General features: G+C 39.4%; 1 protein-coding gene across 1 annotated transcript in view; it reads left to right on the top strand.

The window, feature by feature from the left end:
* Window positions 1-16,228, top strand: part of TBC1D4 (TBC1 domain family member 4) — a 114,119-nt gene extending 97,891 nt beyond the window's left edge. The window contains exons 14-20 of the mRNA XM_063335650.1: window positions 1,605-1,763; window positions 3,329-3,487; window positions 3,934-4,178; window positions 7,016-7,175; window positions 9,491-9,660; window positions 12,160-12,336; window positions 13,952-16,228. Of these exons, the coding sequence (XP_063191720.1) occupies window positions 1,605-1,763; window positions 3,329-3,487; window positions 3,934-4,178; window positions 7,016-7,175; window positions 9,491-9,660; window positions 12,160-12,336; window positions 13,952-14,170 (1,289 nt within the window). The 3' untranslated portion in view covers window positions 14,171-16,228. The remainder of the gene's footprint in view (window positions 1-1,604; window positions 1,764-3,328; window positions 3,488-3,933; window positions 4,179-7,015; window positions 7,176-9,490; window positions 9,661-12,159; window positions 12,337-13,951) is intronic.
* Window positions 16,229-17,993: the final 1,765 nt, after the last annotated feature.

The raw sequence follows: 17,993 nt of genomic DNA, 5'->3' as shown, positions 1-17,993 counted from the left end.
GCTGATTAGGAAGGATGTTAATAAGGATGGTTGCAAGCAAACAAGGTTGGCATAGTTGGCAGGGCAAATACAATCCGCAGACAAGCTTGCCGACTTTCACTAGGGTTAACTGCAGAGCCAAAGTACCATTTGGCGAATGATAACCCATGCACTTAATTCTGGAGTTCATTGTCACACTGAGATATGTTACTGTTCGTCTTGAATCTCTAGTGCTTATGAGATTGAGCGTTCTTAAATAAAATCCCACAGCAATAGGGTAGCATTTAAAATTGCCCCAATTGCGCTGCGAATTCCTGTGGTGAGATCACGTTCCTATTTTCATGGAAGTATACTACACTGTGCATAATAGTGGCTTCTACAAGCCCCCTTGTAGTCTGGAGTAGATATGGTCTCAGAGGTGTCACATACAGCTTCTGAAAATAATTTGTCACCTCCACTTTTGGAGTGGGCTAGGCAATGATCTTACAGATTCATCCAATATTGGCTGTATCCAAAGTATGCTGATTAGGCGAAAGAACTGATTGTCGTCTTTTGCAGGTCGTATAAGAACTTGAGTGAGAGTTTGCTTTTACCTGGAGATGATGGTGGGGAGGGGGGTACCTCTATAAGAGGAAGGAGTCTCCTGCAAGGAGCAAGTAATGTACACAGATCAAGGCAAATTTGGGATAAACTCAATTGCAGCTTTCAGAGGTTGTGTTGTGAAATGTACAATTCATTCCAATGATTATTAAACCTATCTGTAAATTAACACACATTCAGGTCTTGATTCCAGTTTTTTACACCAGTAGTATGAGGAACTGGGGTGTTTTTCTGATGCATATCATGTATAATATAATAACCACAGTTAATTTCTCAGTAATGGAAATGAAAGTTGCTCCTCCATGAAATTCCAGAGAACTCTGCAGCTTTATTTCAGAAATAGAGAGTCCTCTGGAATAAATATTTTGTGCCAAGGTGGTCCTATGTAGCAAACCTTTTAAGTATACAGCAACATGAGTTCTGTGCATCAGCACAGATGTACCTTTCTGGATATGGTTCACGTTGTTCATTCTACTTACTTCTAGTCAGACTGAGAATGCCAGGTAGCATCATCCCCTCTCTTAAGGGACATGTAGAAACTGGAACCAGTGTGACAGACTTCAGTTTAGAAGATTTGCCTAGCTTGCTTGCCTAAATCTCTAACATAAATATTCATGTGTTTGGGACTTTCAATATTAAAACAATTGTAATGTTCAATATAAACAAGCGAAAAATGATCAAAGGTGTTTTTGCAGTTGAAAGAAGCAGCAGATGTGGTGAAGCTGACTGTGCTGAGTGGATTTTTCTTCTTGCCCCAAGCCTTAAAAAATGTTTTCATGTATTTCATAAATTACTAATGTTCAAGGCCCAGTAATAGAAGTTAAATTGTTACCTGCAGCATCTTATGACAAAAGACTGGCCCCATTTCAGCTGTTAACTGTTGAATTGTAGAAGGTGTATTTATCCCTAGTCAGATTATCAGATAGATACATCTAACTTGAATGGGTTTTGCATATTTGATGTGTCTTGTAATTTTCTGACGTTCTGGTTTTTCGTGTGCTCTTCCTTTGTGTTCTGTGCTCTAGCCAGCAGAGATGAGCTCCAATCAAGAAAAGTAAAACTGGACTATGATGAAGTTGGTACATGTCAGAAAGATGTCATAAATGTTTGGGATAAGAAGTTACTAAACTGCAGAGCCAAAATCCGATGTGACATGGAAGATATTCATTCCACTTTGAAAGAAGGTATTTATGTAGGATGGCTTTTAACTGTGAAGTCTGAAGACTTATTTTTTTTGGTTCCCTTTTCATACTGAAGGAAATCTGTCAGCAATACACTTCTTCCAGTAGCACAAAATCATGAAAAAATTGTCTTTTTGCAACTGCACCCACCTCCTGCTGCCAAACAGAAAATACGTTCTGCTGTGTCTGCAGCTTACAATGTCAGCAATGCAGAAATATGTATAGTCATGCTCTTGAAAGTATCATCTTGTGCCCATGTATTATTACATCGAAGATTGAACTTGGGAGCTTGTGCAGCTAGCACTGTGACCTTCTGGTTTCTGGTCTGTGGCTTCTATCCAATTAACTCTAAGTTTCAGATGCTCTGATTTTACTTACGGAGCAGGCAGCACTGTAATGTCTGATGTGGACTGTGCCCAAAACCTAGGGGAATCGCAACCAAGCTTCAGAGAGTCAGAAGGACCACATCTTGTGGAACCTGGACCTATGGTCGTCTTGTATTTCGCTTCCTCGAATGAAAGGCTGGGGATTTTGTCTTGGAAGTAGATCTTTCCGTGGCCTAGCCATAGGCCAGAAGGGGAGACAGAGGGCCTTGTTAGCGTAATGTGGATGTAGAGTCTGATTGCACTGCTGAGCCCTCCTCCATAAAGTCTTATGTCTGTATTAAAGATGCTGAAAAACTAATACTTCAGTGTAAGCTGTCTGTCGTACAGAAGGGAAGTTTAAATTGCTACCGAAGAAAATTGTAGTAGAAATAAGGCTGTTCCTGTTAGTGACCTGCAGAAGACTGCCAACAAACGTCTTTCCTTGCTGCCCTATCTTCTGCTGCTGGACTGTAGTTTAGGGTTGGGAAACAAGGATATGCTTTTTCTAATTTGTATTCTTGTTAAATAATTATTTGCCTGGAAAGTATTAGCAGAGTTGACGATTTATTTTGAGTTTCAAAGATCAGTTTACAGAGTGAGGGGGACATATGCAGAAGTCCCAAAGTAGTATTTTTATCTAGTTTATGCTTTCACAGGTGCTTGGCTGACTTGAGTGAAATGCTGTCTTTCAATATGAGCGGTTCTTCGTCCTTCCTTTGGTATGCAGCATCAATGCTTTTAGGTTTGAGATGAGCATTTTGTAATCTGTAAATCTTTCTCCAAGCCTATGGACTGACATGAGCAGCCCTTTGGGAAGGGAAAGGGGAGGTGAACCTCCCTGCATTGTACACCTCTGAATTTAGTTCAGCCTTTCTAAGCAGGCTGGCCTGCATTCTGCATGTAGTCATGCATCTTTTCCTGCTGGAGGTTAACAACTCAGATGTGGCAAAACAAGTGTTGTCTTAATAGCCCAATGTACTGGTCAGTGTAACTGCCAGAAGTTTGAGGTTAATGTTTAGTTAATGGGACTGAACTGTGGCTATTGAGTTGAATATACCGCAGAGTAGACAACTTCTGAAGCTGACTGTTTGTAAAGGATTCTCCAGAATGGTTTGTGCAAGATTACGACAGAGCAAATTCTTGTGTTACAGCGCTAAAACTATGCCCCTGCTTAGGCCTCTTGGTTTTTTTGACTGATCACAGGTGTACCAAAAAGCCGTCGGGGAGAAATTTGGCAATTTTTGGCCGTGCAACATCGAGTCAGACACAGACTGCCAAACAAACAGCAGCCTCCTGATGTCTCTTACAAAGAACTTCTGAAACAACTGACTGCTCAACAACACGCCATCCTTGTAGATCTTGGTATGTCTGTTTGTAGCTGGGAGATTTTTCTGACTTGTTTCATGTGTCTTTGAGTGGAAACACGGAAGCTGTTGCTGGAGATGGATGCTGCGGTATCAGCACCACTTTCTATGCTGTCAGGATACATTCTGTGTATGCCACTTAGTGTCCTCTAACCAGATGATTTCTTAAGTTATGCTATTTGTATTTATGCTCTCCTACATCTGTCCGAAAAGAGAAATCGAGCAGCTGCTTCTGCAAGTTCTGTGCAGATGAGAATATGAAATCTCAGTGGATACAGTCAAAAATGAGTGGTAAAATACAGATTGATCTGAATAAGATCAACCAGTATAAGAAAGCAGAGAGAGGAGGTCTATGGGAAAATAGAAGTGCTGGTTGTCAGATGAATCTGGGGTTTTTTTTATGAAAAGAATTAAATATCAACAACTCTTCTCTTTTTGCATCAGGACGGACGTTCCCAACGCATCCTTACTTTTCTGCCCACCTGGGAGCAGGACAGCTATCACTCTTTAATCTGCTGAAAGCCTACTCTTTGCTGGACAAAGAAGTGGGTTATTGTCAAGGAATAAGCTTTGTAGCTGGAGTGCTGCTTCTACATATGAGTGAGGAACAGGCCTTTGAAATGCTGAAATTCCTCATGTACGACCTTGGCTTCCGTAAACAGTACAGGCCGGACATGATGTCGCTACAGGTAAGTGAGTCCTTTTCCTGAAGCAAACCAGAGTTTTAAATGAGTTTTGAGCTCTCAGAGGTTGCTCGTCTTCTCCAGGGCCTTAAGAAGCTTCTTATGCTGTTTTGGAGTTTGTGAGGTCGAACCCCTCTCCGACTCCGAATTTGCAAACAGAGAAGCTCAGAACTTGCAGACTTTTCCTGTCACACGTCCCCATCGTCTGCTGGTTGGAAACTCTGCTTTCTCTGCTATTTTGCTCTTCCTTTTCTTTTCCTCACTTCTCTCTCTCCCGTATGCCAAAAACTCGATATGCTTGCGTCTGTATAGATGAAGTTTAAAAATAAATTTTGCTTTTCTTTGGTCCATAAGCACTTAGATATAGATTTTTCTCTTGTAACTCCAAGTCAAATCAATAGTGACACCCAGTGGCCAGTCAGTGTACTCCACAGGCATTTGTGCTTTGGACGACTATGTCATGGCTCATCATTTGCACCTCTTGTCTCTCATCGTCCTCTACCCCGCCACCCTCAACACAGAGAGAAAACAGATGAATTTTTAATCGTTTAGGTTGTTTATGAAACGATGTGTGTTCTGCAATATTAGTCTTTTAACAGCTAGCTACAGATACTCAAGGCTGCTTAGGAAGGAGATCAGATCTGTATCAAAGTTTGAGAAATCTTTCACCTTGAGATTCAACTGTCCACTGACTTAAATAATTATAAGCCCCTAATATTATAAAGGGATACACCACTACTGAGTTAAAGCTTGTAATCCACAGTGAAGAACAAGAAAACTGAGGCAGATAAAAAGTCTCATTTCTTTTCATGCTCCTGGCACAGCAAAAACTTACAATTAAGTAAAAAGTTAAGGGGGAGTTGCCATCCACCTTTCATGACCAGTCACTTTAGGTGCTTATTTGGTAAATGTCCAGCACAATTGTAGTTAAACAAGTTGTATGTGCTTATTCCAAAAAAGATAGTGTTTTACTGTGGATGTAAGTATGCTATAACAACTTCATTGTGATGAATTAAGGGTGAACAGCCATAAAAAGCATCGTTCTGCATCTTCCCTGTCCCGTTCCCTCCTACCCCAGTATATTTTGAACCAGTGGGGGTCAAAGTGTGATAGATATACGGTTATGTGACTTCCCCCCCCAGAAGATGCTCTTTTAGTGTCTCTATGTTATACTGCAGTTGTAGACTTTTAGTAACATCTGATGGTTTGAGAGCATGCAGGTGTACAGGATTTCAGCTTTTGATTTAAATGATTCTGAAACTTTTGTTGTCAGAAGCTCTTGGGAAGAACGCATTTTAAGTTTGAGAAGCTTTACCCCACTTCTAGTGCTTTTTGCCCTGTAAATGAAACGACCTCTCTTTCCCCACAGTTTGCTCCTAGGCAGTTATCCTGTTCTAGACAAAAGTACAAGTTTTGTCTGCTCAAGACAAACTAGACCATTGAGGATGACTTAGAGGATCTCCCTAAAGCCTGACCCTTTGTTTTGGTTTTTAACAGGAGCACTTGGGAATTCTTTTCCATTTACAGTACTGAAACATGAGTAAGCTTATATGTAGAATTAGTTTCTGTCCTGTAGAAGAAAAATGTTGGATGTTTATTTAGGATAATGAAAACTTATTTGACTTATTGTTGTCTGGAAAAACTAGTAATCTAGATCCTTAGTTCATAATGAACTCATCGAATTGGTTTACTGCCCCTGTGATACTATTCAGATTTCACATGTAAATGTGTTTTGTACTGACATTGTCCAGATTGTGTTTGATTAGTATCTTTGGCAATGAAAGCAAGGACTCAAACACATGCACAAATTTAGCTAATTTGCCTGAATGAGAAGTTACCTGTCTGCTTGCAGATACCGCTGGCTGATAGAGAGTTTCAAGTGCAGTCAGCTTTTGGTAGGGAAGAAACATGACTGCTAAAAGTAGGAAAGAAGCTGGATCCAATAAGTCATTTTCTTGTTGAGGAATGGATTCACCTTAAACATAAGGCACTGTTGACAGCAAAATTGGACCTGACAGCTAGTCAATATATGCCTACTTCTCTCATCTTGTGCTTTCTGAGAGAAGCATTGCTGTGTTCTGTGAGCGACTTACTGTGGAATATAAACTATCAAAATTGAAAGGAAATAGTTTGCTAGAGAGTGATATTTTTAGCAATGTATAGCAACTTTTAACCACTTTTGCTTTGCAACCTTTTACAGGTTGTATAGCAACGCTTTTTGCATCAGTATCTTAAATTTCGCTGGACCACTGGCATGTGGGAAGTGTGCTGGGAAATATGTGTGTGGTACATCTCTATTGACCCACCGTATCTAATATACTTTGTGTGTACAGAAGCTGTCTAAACTGATGACTGTAGCATAGGAGTTTTAAATGCAGCCAAAATATGGCCAAGATTCAGGGATGAAAGCCGAAATGTGTAAATTTAGCCAGAAATAGTTCAACTCTGTAATGGAGAGTTTTGGTATATTGGGAGAGGTACTTCAGCTTTCATTGCTGCAAGACTGAAAGTTCCGGTTTGTTGATAAAGTTAGGTCAATATAGTCTCTTCTTACCTTATGCCTGTGAATCTGAAATGATACTTCATTAATAATCAGGTTCAAACTGTTCTTTGTTATTGACTACTGTGTTGGTTTTAATTCATTAGGGGTGGGTTGTTTATATGTGGGTAGATATCACTTGAGGCCCCAGGTAACAATTAAGCTTCATTTTACAGTGCCATTTGTACTGGAGTTAATTTCCCTCGAGTGAAATGTGAATGGTTTGGAAAACTGAGTAAAGCTTAACTTTTCTTTCTCTACTTCCTTCTCCCCTCCCCACCCCCAACCCCCTCGTGCACTGTAGATTCAGATGTATCAGCTCTCAAGGCTTCTTCATGATTATCACAGAGACCTGTATAATCATCTTGAAGAAAATGAAATCAGTCCCAGTCTGTATGCTGCACCGTGGTTTCTTACACTGTTCGCATCTCAGTTTCCATTAGGATTTGTAGCCAGAGTATTTGGTAAGAAAGTTTATTCTCTTGCAATAATAAACAGAACAATGTTGTCCATTGTGTTTTGAAACTCTCAGGGAGCAGTTTTCTACATACTATGGACATTTAGGGTAACTTTTGTGGGTGACAAGTAGCAACACTCTTCATGGTGGGATTCAGCTCCTTTTCAAGGAGGAAAACCAAAAGGTATTCTTTGGAACATCAGACTTGAGCAATTAAGTATTTCTGTTGTTATTAGCCAGGAGACTTCTGAAATGCGAACAGCAAGAAGTTTATTGCTGCAAATGTATTTTATGCATTAAGCACTCAGTTCATGTCTATAGAAACTTGCAAATTGAAAAAAGAGAACGCATTGGCTTCCGAGAAAGTATTTCTGAATAACTGATTCTAAAGTGCTTTCTAATAAAAATTAAAGTAAACTTGAACTTAAGGCTGTTTCAGGTATTCATGTATATATTGAACAAGTTCCTAGTTTTAGTATGTCTCTTGTTCCATTTAGATAGTTTTTTCATGTTATGCTTCTCTTCAGTTAATGTCTAGTACAGAAGCTTAAATATTGATTGTGCCTTGTAGTGTTTACAGTATCAGCATGTCAAGTACTTTCTTTTGTATTTTTTTATTGTCAATAAGAACTGTCAGCTTAATCAAATCTCTACTAATGCAGCTTTTTTAAAAAAAAAAAAAATTAACGTAAAACTCACTGTGCTCAGATATAGACCAAGAACTCAGGAGCGTGTGTCATGTACTTCCTCTTAAACCAGACTTCTTTTCCATTTGATTTTTCTGTTTTCATCTGTCATGTTTTGTCTTTTATTTTTTTTAAAGAAATTTAACCTGACATTTGTCTTGCGTTTTATTACTGGACTGTGTTAGGTTTTAATTAGTTTGGTTGTGGCGGTTTGGGCAGGAAGAGGGGGTTGGTTGGTTGGTTTTGGTTTTCATTTTTTTTGGACCTAATGATTTCTCCATTACAGAGTTTTTTGTTGGTGTTTGTTTTTTGGGTTGTTTTTTTTTTTCAGCAAACTTTTTATGACTGCTTTGTTGGTCATCAAATGATTGGTGTGTCTGTTTTTCAGTGGTATTCACATGATTGGTACATCACTTTCCCAGTGGATTATTGAATTCTGGGGCACTAAAGCATTTTTGGTTTTGGTGGTTTTCTTCTTTTTGATTTGTATTTCAAGGCTAAAGTGTTCTGTTCTTTTTTTTTTTTTTGTCTTCAGTAGGCTTTGAATTTGGAAAATGATTTTTTTTTTTTTTAAGGGTGGGGAGTGTCAATATTCATTTCTCTGTGAAATGAGCTGAGCGAGGCGTGTTCTCATTTTAAAACTCGCAAGTCACTATATTGCTTTACTTCCTAACGCTTTGGAGTCCTGCATCCTCAGTGTTTTATGGGCCATTGTCACGTACCAGGAACAGATGGTTAATGTCCACCTATTGCCTATTATGTACTTGTATTTATGCTGCTCGAACGTGCATCGTAGACTTGAGAAGGGGGACTTACAGGAACTGCGTTCAAGTGAGATGGCTGCCTCACCAGTGTCCTGGTGTTACCAAGAAGATGACCTCTTGGTATCAGGATCAGAAGTTGAGTTTCAGTTGCGTAGCCCTGCTCTTGGTGATGCGACAGAGCCAACAGCACAGGAGGCTTATTTGAACCGCTCATGTGCTGCGTTCGTCTCAGTAACTGCAAGGCCAGTGCTGCTGATTGAGTTTGTAGTTACTGTGAGCAAGTTTCCAGTTTCTGTGCAGTCTGTCTACTGACTTCTGCAGACCCTTACCACTCACATCCATGTAGTAATAGTGATTCTGTGTGAATCTGTGAAATTCTAGACAATGTGATCACTACTATGGATTTTAAAAATAATATGATTTAATTAAAATATTATTAAAATAATAATACGGAATCTACATAACTGTTTCTTAAGGGCTATCTTCTCCCTGTAGAAAACAGTAAAATGTCAGTATATTGTGTTGCGATCCACTCCTTAATTGCTTCTTAGTCATAGATGCATTTAGAAACAGTTAGCAGTTAGTTAATAGTCTGTAGTCTACAGTAGATGATAATGAAATGCTTATTGCAGATAACGGTTACAGACATAACAAGCATGCGATGTTTTCTTTAATGCGCTCTCACATCTGCAAGATCACAGAAAACGCTTTTGTATGCTTTAGCTTCATGTTGAAATAAGACAGATTGCACTTCTAAACTGAATAAATCTGCAGTATGATTGATTAAAAGAAAAAAAATCTGAGCAAATATATATATTTATCCAATACTTTAGCAGTCATTTTCATGATATTTTAATGATCTTCTTTTTTAGACATTATTTTTCTTCAAGGAACGGAAGTCATATTTAAAGTAGCACTGAGCCTACTTAGCAGTCAAGAAACATCTATAATGGGATGTGAGAGTTTTGAGAACATTGTTGATTTTCTTAAAACCGCTATTCCAGATATGACTCAGCCTCAAATGGAGAAAATCATTACCCAGGTAAGGTTGTTTTTCTCTTCACTTTTTACCACCCATTTAGCTTTCTTTAAAAGAATCGTGCCTGAGGTATATGTAAAAGTCTTCTCAATATCTTGCTTTTGGTTTGAAATGCAAAGGAGTTGTCTTCCCAGGAACTTACGTAGAAATAGGACACAAACTAATTTCAATGGATTTTGAACTGCAGTTTTAGCAAGACTTTAGTTGCTACCTCAAAGTTCACTACAAAGGTTCTTTTGTGCCCCAGCTATTGGGAAAAACGTGGCTTTGCTTACAAATGTCGTGTCACCATCAGAAGGGTAAAAGTAGCCTGTTTTCCAAACCTAAACCCAGATGTTGCTCCCTGCTACTGGGTGAGCAGTCCAGCAGTTTGTGATGGGAAGCACAACTTGCCATGGTGGGAAGAGGCAGCATCACAACGACTTCTCCTGGTCCTTTGAACTTCTGGCTGCACAGGGCCGGGTACCCCTGTAGGAACTTTTCTGACACCTCCAACTTAAAATCCTACAATTAGGAGGCTGGTGAGGCCATTATTAAAATCAAAGTCAAACAAACTTTTGCTGTTCTGTGGCAGGGGGAGCTTCTGTCGTTCTGGGGATCACTTTTAGGGTGCCCTCATGCAGCTTCCCCTTCTCACCTCAGCCCTGTCCTTGGAAGAATCACATTTAGCAGGTGCTTGATGCCAGAGGTAAAAGCCCGTCAGGATTGAGCCCTGCCTTTATTGGGTAATGGAAAGGAGGACTGGAGTAGTGTTATTTCATCAGTACCGTTGTAACTTTGTGGCAAAGGGTGAGGCTATGAGAGAAACAAACAATTGCTGGTGCTGATATAGGAAAAGCACCTGCTAAAGCTTCTTGTGAAATACTGTCAGTGGCTGGGATTTTCATCTCTCTACGTCCTCTTTCCTCTGCATTGAAGCTGCAAATTGAAATGAGTCTCAATCTAGTACCTTAACTGTGAATCTGTGAGCAGTTTTCCCCTTCAGGTGGTAATTCAGAGATAACAGAAGAGCTCTAGAAAACCATCTCTGTATGCAGTAGTGCAGTTAACGCTGATACATTCCTATGGCTTGAATGTTTCAGGTGCTGTCAGTTAAGAATTCATTTTTAGCCAATGTGTAAATCTTCATTTCCTTGTTGCACTGGTTGTGATTGCCATGCTAAACCTGCGTCAGGCACTTTAGTGTCTACCTTCACAACTCACTGATTCCGGCAATGATAAGAGATGGTAATTCAATATTTTTGATACTATTGGAAAATAAATCTCTGTCCCATGGTCTGCATGGGTTGCAGAGCAATCATGCTGCATTGAGTGTGGTAGAAGTGGCTTTGTGCAGAGACAGGTCTGATTGAGTAAAGAATGGGTTATGTAGCCTGAGCGGGGGTGGATGTGGTTATAGAGAGGAAGATCTCCTGCTGAGCAGTCTTCTGGATCTGCATTCATGTGTAGACTGCCTGTATTATATTGCTCCTACCTAGGCTGGCTGCAGGTGGAGTCGTTTGTCTGTCTCCGCATTGTAATTCCCAGGACCGTCCTCTTATAGTGGATAATGAAAGAAAAATGTAGACATTGTGCAGGACTATAATACACTGATAAAGAACTGACTGGGTAGCTACACAGAGGAAAATGGCACTTGCCCAGCTTGAACACCATATGTAATTTAAAGTTTTACCTCATTTGAATTACCTGAAGAACACTGAATGTAATGTAGAACTTGTTTTGTTGCGGGATCTGTGTGTGTCTTCTGTTGGTGTAATGTTTGTGACCTCTAGAACAAGGAGCAGAATTAATAAATATCACTGAAGACATCCTTCCCTTCCTAGTCTAAACTATTTGGTAACTGCCAGAAGCTGAGAGGCTGTGACTAGATGTATAAACAGATAAGGGTCATATGCTCCCATCCCTGCTAGTTCCATAGTCTTCAGAATGCTTTGTCACCAAAGCATCCCCATAAGAAAACAGTGTTTATTCACGCAGAGGTGGAACACGGGGAAACTGTAACCATGAAGAGTGTTTTTATAAAAGTCTATAAATGGGCACTTGGAGTCAAGAGGTCCAGTTCTGAGGGTGGAGATCTGACGACTCCTGTATTATTCTTCCTCATTGTGTGATCTTGCTCCCATCACAAGCTGGAGAGACTTGAATTTAAAAACTTCTTGAACTTCTTAATATTCCTGAGCAAAGGATATTAAGACTTGGTCATATTATAAAATTTTTGGATTAAATAAGGCTTTTCTGCTGATAAATCTCATAGGAAGAGATGGTATTTGGTAGTTGTAGAAGTGATGATACAATTTATTCTAAAGTCCATGATTTATTATGGCTACAGTAAGAACTCTAGATGCTAAAATGCCCTTACAGTAGATTTCCCCTTAAAAAACTCTTTTGAGAGGAACAGGAAAAAAAATTAAGTTAATCAAGCAGAGTTGCCTGTTAACCAAACATTCATGTGGAATAAGTGCTTTCTACTGTAGTTAAAAATCGTTTTTCCTCTCATGACAGGTGTTTGAGATGGATATTTCAAAACAGCTCCATGCCTATGAAGTGGAATATCATGTTCTGCAGGATGAACTGCAGGAAAATGTGAATCCCTGTGACGAAGGTGAACCCCTGGAGAAGCTGGAGAGGGCAAACAATCATCTGAAGAGACAAAACATGGATTTGTTAGAGAAGCTACAGGTAAATGACTTAAGACTACAAACTCATGGAGAGGTCATATCTATGAATCAGAGGAGTAAGTGTCCTTAAGTCTAAATGAGAAGTTGCCTAACTGCAAGACCTTATGCAGTTGAGCAGTTCTCTCAATTACAGTGATTTACTTCTGTTAGACATATTTTTAACTCCTTTGTCATTCCTTGGGCTTTACCTTCTTGATTCAGGTTTCTTTTTCTCAAAATATCTCTACCCTTATCTCCTATAAAATCTGTGGGCAAAATTTGTGTGTCTTGCTGAAAAATAAATTCTCTGTCCCTTCATCTCTTTGCTTCCCTATTGGAAAGTTTTAAGAAACAATCCATAGTGCAGTGAGCTTGCTTTCTCCAGACCTTTCTAGGCAGTATCGTTCTGTATCCTTCAGCTGAAGCTCAAAGTCCTGCTTTTGAAAGATGGTCTGTCCTAGCAGACTTGAGTACAGCTGAGTGCCCACCAGACTTTGCCCAATAAAGTCATGCTTTAAAAAAGTCGTGTCTCTCTTCTTCACTTATTCGCCTTTTCTTCCATAGCCTGGCACAGACTTGTTTCGGATTTCAGTATGTATTGTCTTGCCTCTTCCTGAAAAGACAAGCTCTTCTTTTTGCATCACCAGGCCATTTCTTCTTAAATTTGTTAATTTTAACAGCATTGGGAAGAGCTCAGAGAACACCTTCAGCTTCTGAAACCTGAAAATAGAAACAGGGTAAAAAGGAAAGATCATGTCCTCGTTATTCTCGTGTTTGTGGGCTAAGGGTGCTGTGCTGTGTTCTTTCGATATTGAAAACAGAGGTCACTTGCTTTTTTACTATTACTATTTTTGCTTTATTATTTTTTTTAAATTTATTTATTTGCTGCTGCCTGGGCTTTTACTTCTGTTCTGAAAATGCACCAAGGGCATACAATAGTTACGAGTGACTGATTTGAAAGGCTCTATTGAAGCTCTTCTTTTCTTCCAGAGTGTCATACTGTAAATGCATCTTCCTCAGTTCCTTAAATTCTTCATCTTGTTTTTTTGTGTAGCTTTTGCATTCCTCTGCTTGTCCCCTTTCCTAGGAATGGTCAGAATTTCCCCCAATTCCCACTGCAAGACATTTGCTACTGCTCTGAGGTCCAGGGTTTCTGAGTACTGCTCAGTTGCTTTTTTCCTAGAGGAAGCTGTAGAGGGAGAATAGGGAACACGTCCGCTTCTAGACTTAACATTGAGGTTCTCTTTCCCTTTAACCACTCCATCCTGCTAAGGTACGTTATTACGTGTTGTTCTCCATCACTGTCACACAAGTCATCTCTTCCAGTGCTACTCCAGCTGCTGTTTTCCATTGTCTACCTGCAGCTCCAGTTCCTTGTTACTCTCAACTGCCCCTTGCTTGCTGCAGCTTGCATGTCTCCTTCCCTCTGTAAAGCTTTCGGAAATCCTTCAGATTGATCTGGCCACTATAAGGACACTATACTGTGTATGATACACAGTAGGCATTCCTTGTATCATCTGCCTATACAGATGTCTTTTAGAAACATCTATGTAGTTCTTTCCTTAACGTTTAGCATATCATAATATAAGAAAAGTTATTCAGAACATCTCAATTTGTTATAATGTTACTGTTTACAGGTTGCTCATGCTAAAATTCAGAGTCTGGAATCCAGCCTGGAGACTATTTTGACTCGAGAGAACAAAATGAAGACACTAATTCAGTCCCTGGAACAGGAGAAGATAGCATATCAAAAGACTCTTGAGCAGATAACGAAGTATTTGCCAGCAGAAGCGTTGTCTGACTGTGAACTGCTCCTGAAGGAAGTAAACTACAATCCAAATAATAAAATAAAATAAGGAGTAAGCCATAAACCAGGGTTTTCTAGGCAGCATTTATTCAAAAAAAAAAAAAAAAAAAAGGGAAAGAAAAGATGATTATGCTGCTTTCAAAGGACTTAGCAATAGGCAACGGTATTATCCAAAACTAGTGCTGGGACACTCATAACTACAGATGGGCTTTGTCAGTATGCAAATTCAGGCTATTAATTTTTTTATGATTATGTAAATAAATCACAAGGGGGAAATAAAGGATTCTCACATGTAATTATGATAAGTAGATGTATATTTAGAGTTGACCTAAAGGAAAAAGAGAAATTTCAGTAGTCAGAGCCAAGTTAATGGTGATCTAAAAATTCACTCTGGATGTGCTTGTCTTGTAGTGAAATGAGGATGCTGTGTCTTTATATATGTGTATGTTGAATAATACTTGAAGGAAAAAACAAAAAAGAATGTAATCTTCCCTCCAAAGAGCAGCATGTTTCACATCTTCTGTGGAAAATCTAAAATCTATGTGAACTCATGCGTGCCTCTCTTAATTCTACTGACATTGTGTGCACAGACCAATAAGCAGAATAAGTGTCATGACTTGGTTCGTACAGAAAGAGCTCTAGTGCCATCCGCTGCCTGGGCTGTACCGGTCAGCAGTGTAATTCCACATGCATGTTGGAACTGGAAACAAAAAGCATCATGTCATAGCTCCGCCTCCGTAACTCAGAGCTAAGAAATAGTTATCTATACACACTCACAGGACTTGTAAAGGCAAGAGCTAACAGTGACTGCTATTTCCTTCCCAGCCTGTTTGCTTCCACCTGTCCTGGGGTTGGTCTTGATGAACAGGAGGAAGGCAACAAGGCTGTGGATGGTATTTATTCTCATGTTAATTTTCCACAGGGGACTTGCTGTCATAAGAGTTAGGCGTGTAAGAGGTTCTCATTTAACCAAAGAAATACTGCAAGAAGCCTTGTCTTACCGTGGTGGGAGCCAGAAAGCTGTTCTTAAATTTTATTTGAAGGGAAAATTGAGGCAGGTTGCAGGAAGTTGAGCATAAGTACACAACAGAGGACCAAGCAGGTTTCAAATATTATGTACCTTTCAGTTTTCACATACACAGTGGATATACATTTCAAAGGGGATTCTGAAGTACAGGTGCAGTTTTAATAATGCTTTCCAGGTTATTCCTGTTTTAATACTGCTTTGTGATCTTCTTTTTAAAACAAAAGTCATGAATTTGTGTGTTCTGGGCGGAAGGTGAGGTAAGCTCTGATCATTTCAAGGGAGAAAATATGTTTATAAAGGTATAAAAAGATGCATATAGATTTGGAAATGTTTTTGAGTGGAATTTTTGAGAAGGCTTAGACAAATGTGTAATAGGCACGTATTTTGGAGTGCATGTCTGAACCGTTAATTGAGTGTTACAGTGGCTCATATTGTCTCTTGCCGTTTATACTGTATTTCAGGAAACAAATCTTTTTTAGTAAGAAAAACAGATAAGCGAAGTGCCAAATCCAGCAGTGTCTTTATGCATAAGATTGTCTGATTTAGAAAGCAAGGACTGAATATCACTGCTTTCTAGGTATTATGCTTTATGTTAATGTAAAAATAAGGATCAACGATGCTGATTTGCTGCACGCTGCTGTGGCACTTAGGGGTTTGGGATCTCCTGGGTTTTATTTTTGTTGTTGTTTTTTACTTCCATGGTGTTTTATTTGATTAAAGATATTGATTTCCTTAACAGTCTTTCTTTTTACAGTTGGGGTGAAAGGTCTTAACACTGTGTATAAAATTATGTGGCATCTGTTTAGATATTTCAAGAATATTATCTTGTATTAGGTGGGAAAATGCCAAGTGAAAAGGCAGTTCTTTGCGGTTTTGTTCAGAGTAAGTTTTAGCTGGTGTGTACATACAAAACCAATCCCAGAAACTGCAGTAGTGTGTATTACAAAGAATCAAGGTTATTCGGATACATCTATTTTTTTTTTTAAAGATGCACTGAATGTGCTTTATCCTCTATTTCACTTATAAAATTTTTCATGTAATGCCTGGAGAAATTCCAATAAATGTCATTGCTGCATTTCCCATGGCCTCTGGCTAATTTTATTTTTGTACACTTCAAGTACCAACTTCATTCTCAACAGTACTGTTCACACAAAAGACGAAAAGGATCTGGGTTTTAGTTTCTAGTTGTGGGGGGAAAAAACCTACGGGACTTGTAGAAGGACACGGGGAAGATAGGAATTCTTACCGGGGAAAATAGTCTTGCATTGTTCTTCATTGTTCTGAAGATAAAATGATTAAAAGGTATTTTTCTTCTGTAGCAGTACCTTTAGTATGTATGCATGTTCAGAATAATAATTTGACGATCCCTACGCTGTGCATCTATCTTGGGAGGAGGTGGGGGACACCATATCAACAAGTAGGAGTAAACTACAGATGCAAAACCACACTGAGGTAAGTGCCTCGTGACATTAGGACATTTGTGTTCTGAACACAAGTGTGCCTTGTAACTGAGTCTCTCTGGAGTGTCTAGCTTGACATCTGCGCTCAAGCGGGTATGCTCCAAACCATCTTCAGATGAAGGCTGCGAATGGCGTGCGTGTTTGTGTCCATCTCTTTGTCTCTCCCTGTCTGTCATATGGATAGCTTTACAGCTGTTCTGCTCTGGTTGCGGTTGTGCAGCTGTGAAGAGGGAAGTCTAAAGCGCAGTGGGCCAGAGACGGAGCTGCAATGATGTTTCCCTGGGAGAAGGGACAGTTCCTGGGTACGCACAAATTGCTCTTTTATTCCTGTATCTTGTTTTTCTGTTTGGGGGGAAAAAAGCTTTCAGAATAAAGCTGCTGTTCTGCCTGAGCTAAGCACAACAGCACTCTCAGTTTTTGCGCTCAACTTGCTGAGAACTGACTCGGGAGGAAAAAGCATCTGATGTTTTCAGGAACAGCTAACTTAAACTGGTTTCTGCTGGCAGAGGGCTTTTTTTGAAAGTCTGGGAAGACATCCATGCTTTTACCTAGCAAACTAACCTGTAAATGAAGAGTACTACTTGCCAGGAATGCAGCTGAAATAGGCCAGTCTGATAAGAAGGGTTAACGTATGGTTACTCACATCTTTTATGGATAGAAAACTTGGCCAGAAAGTTGGGGTTTGGTTGGTTGTGTTTTGGGGTTTTTTCCCTCTCCTAAAAAGGAGAGTATTTATTTCTCTCCTAAAAAGAGGAATATTTATTTAAGGTGCCTTTAAGTTGCATTTTGTCCACTTTTCTCTAAAGAAGCATTAGATTTTACTGGAAAAAAAATAGTCTCCCAATAAATGGCATGTTCCAGTTGAAGACCTGACTTCAAATCACAAATCTAGCTAATCTTAAGTGGTTTGCTTAATATCACTACAAGAAAGCCAAACAATTTGTAACAGAGGAAAGAATTTCAACAGTTTGGTCCAAGAATTTGATGTTACTAGTATGATCCAGAGGGTCTACATTTGGACACTTAATCTAAACCTAAAACCACATATGTATTAGTGTGAAAAGCCTTCTGTGTGTTGAGGTGAATAACCCCAGGCACTGTTAATAGTGATTATCCACTCAGTCTTTGTAGCCATAGATGGGTGTTGACAGGCCTGTGCAGGCCGTAACATGTCAAGCTTTGTGCCGGGCTACACCATCCGTTTGAAGAACTGTCATTGATTCTGTATTTCTGTAGTTCAGCTTTTCCTGTCGGTCTTAGCTGTGTAATGTATTTAACGTATGCTTTGCCTTCCTCAGTCTTTCTAGTGACTAAAAAGAACAAAATTTAACTTTCTTTTCCAAAGAGGCGTATTGAACGCTTAGCTGTATCCTTCCTCCAGACAT

This window comes from Chroicocephalus ridibundus, chromosome 1, assembly GCF_963924245.1.
Source record: "Chroicocephalus ridibundus chromosome 1, bChrRid1.1, whole genome shotgun sequence".
Classification (NCBI taxonomy): domain Eukaryota; kingdom Metazoa; phylum Chordata; class Aves; order Charadriiformes; family Laridae; genus Chroicocephalus; species Chroicocephalus ridibundus.
This window is presented reverse-complemented; position numbering and strand designations above follow the sequence as displayed.